Source organism: Phalaenopsis equestris, unplaced genomic scaffold (assembly GCF_001263595.1).
Source record: "Phalaenopsis equestris unplaced genomic scaffold, ASM126359v1 Scaffold000216, whole genome shotgun sequence".
In the NCBI taxonomy this organism is placed as follows: Eukaryota; Viridiplantae; Streptophyta; class Magnoliopsida; order Asparagales; family Orchidaceae; genus Phalaenopsis; species Phalaenopsis equestris.
Genome location: NW_018164658.1, coordinates 702,270 through 705,673, shown reverse-complemented (window position 1 = coordinate 705,673; position 3,404 = coordinate 702,270). Strand labels below are relative to the sequence as shown.

The following is a 3,404-nucleotide window of genomic DNA, read 5'->3' as shown; positions in this document are numbered from 1 at the left end:
GGGAAAATAACTTGGCCTCCTATCTAAATTGTTGGCGCTAGGAGTGTTAACGAGTCAATTCGAGCTCAGGTCACCCTCAACTTGGGCTTGTGCTTTGATAAATTAGCCGAATTTGAGCTTAATTCTATGATTTAGATGGCTCAAGAGCTAACTTGTTTATCATGGAAGACAAAAAACAATATTAATTATTTCTTGTTATTATAAATTGACAAATAGAATGAAAATTTATGAGATAAATTTTAACAAATCAATGTATATAAAATATAAAATACATTTTTTAATATTTTTAATATTTTAAGATAATGTCTTGAATTTTATTATATTGTTAATATATTTTATATTAATAAATTTTTAAATGCGTTGGCTCAAAAGCTAATGATTTGTGTGGAGCTCGAGCTACCCTCAGCTTGAGCATGAGATTGATTAATTAGTCGAGTTCCTGCATGAGCTTGATAATTCTATGATCAAGTTGGCTCAAGAGCTCCTTTGTTTACTCTGAAAGATAGAAATTCAGGCTAATATTATAATAAAATGATAAAATATAATTAATATGTATCATATGACTAATAAAAAATCAGTTGATATAAAATATAAAATATGTTTTTTTTATTCTTTTAATAATCTAAGATAATGACTTCAATTTTAAAATATTGCGAATATATTTTGTATTAATAATATTTTAAAGGAGTTGGCTCACGAGCTATCAAGTTGAGTAAATGTTGGCTTGAGCTTGGTTTGTTGTCTCATCGAGCTTAGTTTGTGACCCACTTTAGGGCTGAGACCTAGCTGGCTCATGATTCAGCTTGGGTTTGTTACACTCAATAGTTGGGATGCTCTTCGACCTAATGCTTCAACTTCTAGGTTGAAAGTTTACTTGACAATTTCACGTTTTTAACTTGATGTTTCTAGGTCTCTAGTAGATGTCTGACCACAATTGAATTTATTCATAATATACAGGAATGGTCAGTCATTGGACGGATGCCTTTCCGTATGAAAACGACCTTAGTTGGATTCTGGAATGGTTGGTTATACTTCACTTCTGGGCAGCGAGACAAAGGACCTAATGATCCTTCTCCTAAAAAGGTTGTCGGATGTATGTGGAGAACCAAATTGCAATTGTGACCTCATATTTTTAATCTCATCTATTTTTAGATTGGTAAGGTGTGTTTGGCCAATATACGAGGCTTTTTATTAATGTAATTTTTTAGCCATTGATATTCTTTTACGAGTAAATTGTATTTGTGCAAATTGTAAAATCTATTTGTAAGCCCAACTTTTTCACTTGTACTACAAACGCAAACACATATCTTAGGTGGTCTTTTTCTTGTTCATAATTTTTTTTTTTCCATGTTTCCCACATTTTTTTGTCAGTAAGAAGCTTTTTTTTATTATTATTTTTTATTTTTTAGATCTCACACTATTTATCATGATATTGTGATGTATCAATGTATATAACATAATCTATTTTTGCTCGGATTGTATTCGCTAAACGACTTGAAGTGACTTTTTATTAACGTTCAAGGACATTTTTGGCACTATAATGATGAAGATCACATGTATGTGATGGTGATGGTGGGAGCACATGCATATATGTGTTTTAATTAATATTTTATTTTTTTCTTTTAAATTTATTTGAATTTAAAAAAAAATTATTTTAATATTTGGTCATTTATTTGTTATCATCGTAACAATTAATTTTTTCTTTGTAAAATAGGACCTTATAAGAGAACGGAGAATATTTGATTACATTCTGTTCCCTATTAAGCCATCCTGTTGCTGCAACATCAGAGAGATCCTAAACCAACAATGTAAGATTCAAATATTGCATTAAAATTTTCACAATGCTGTTTTGAAAGCCTGATTACACGGTCCATTCCATGTAGTGAAAAAACATCACACCCATCAACCTCCACCAACAACCATCTTTCTTTGTGATGTTAATAATAGGGAGTCGATATTTAGGTACAAGGGAAGAAGTGATTGATTTCATTTGGGGAACAAGAGAAGACTATTGAAAGTACTTTTAAGTGAAGGCTTTGCTAACGTGGGTTTCTGTCAGCATCGGGTGGATTTGGTAGTTTTGTTTTGAGACCACTTGGAGTGATGATTGTTGTAAGGGACTAGTAGATGATCTAGGCTAGATTTTTATTCTCAGGTGTGGTGGAAAGAAGAGAAGGGGGTGCTAGGGGTTGTAGATAGATATTATGAAGAGTAGAGGTGTTCGGAAGAGTAGGAGCTCAATTAGGGATTTTGAAAGGAGGTTCGCTATAGTTTTTTTTGTATGAGATGAAGTGGTTGTTTCAGCGAACTTTAGAACATGAGAAGTGATGAAAAATTGGTAAAACATTAATAAAAAGTGAAATAATAATCTGTATTTAGATACAAATTCTTAGCAAATGAAAAGAGCAAGGTATGTCTCCATGCTATAACCCAAACTAACATCATAGAGAATATAAATTCTTTTTTCAAATTCAATTCATATGCTATTCCATTCATATTCAATAGCACAAATATCATAAAGCAAAAAAAAAAAAAAGTTAAAGAGAGAAAAAGGTTGTTGTTTAGTTTAAGGAAGAAGGGGCTAAGCCATTCTAAATGCATGAGTCACTTAAAACATGAAATCACTTGATTAATTTGATGCTTGAACTTTTGGATAAGCATTTGAATGTGGAGAAATATACAATGAGCTTCCATACTTGGTTTTTAAAAAATGCATACTTAAATTGCTTTAGTGGATTGCTAGTGACGATCCATGGGTGGACTAGATTGAGTTTTGCTTGCATGGATGCATACATGGTACTTCTAATTCAATAATTATATCAATGAAAAGGGAATTTATGAAAGTATCTTTTAAAATAGTCCTTATAAACTGAATTGGATAAGTGGTTTAAATGAATTAGATTGTGCTCAACCTAAGTAAATAAATAAGGAAAGCCTTATACAAGATATTCATATCTAAACTAAAGAACAAAATTAAATTATTTTATTTTGAATTTAAAAGGATCTCTCATGATGGCATATCCTCAATGTCAATTATATCATGGAGGATACCCAAGAAAAATCTTGATAAAAGAAATTATGTGTGCTTCCTATGATTCTATATAAATAGGATGTCAAGGTGATTTTTGCCATCTTAGTAGGAGAAACATCCAACTATCAAGACAGAGCTTAGGCTACTGAGTAGAGCGAACGACCGTAACCCAATGATTAGCTTACCCCTCAACACATAGGGTTTATAAGATGACTACAAAATGACTCAACAAAAGAGTATAAAAAGTGCTTAATGGGGCTAATCACTGGTAGGCCAGAAAGAACTCTTTGACAGGTATAAATAATTTGGTTAGGATTCTATGGATCTATCGTTGCAAGCTATCAAGACGCTTAAGTTTAATTGGCTGTGAAGG

The 3,404-nt window shown here is 31.7% G+C and overlaps 1 protein-coding gene across 2 annotated transcripts in view; it reads left to right on the top strand.

The window, feature by feature from the left end:
* LOC110023141 (kelch repeat-containing protein At3g27220-like) overlaps positions 1-1,309 on the top strand; it is a 21,095-nt gene extending 19,786 nt beyond the window's left edge. For both annotated transcript variants that reach the window (XM_020722404.1, XM_020722403.1), the window contains exon 7: positions 958-1,309. In XM_020722404.1, the coding sequence (XP_020578063.1) occupies positions 958-1,122 (165 nt within the window). In that variant the 3' untranslated portion in view covers positions 1,123-1,309. The remainder of the gene's footprint in view (positions 1-957) is intronic.
* The last annotated feature ends 2,095 nt before the right edge of the window (positions 1,310-3,404 follow it).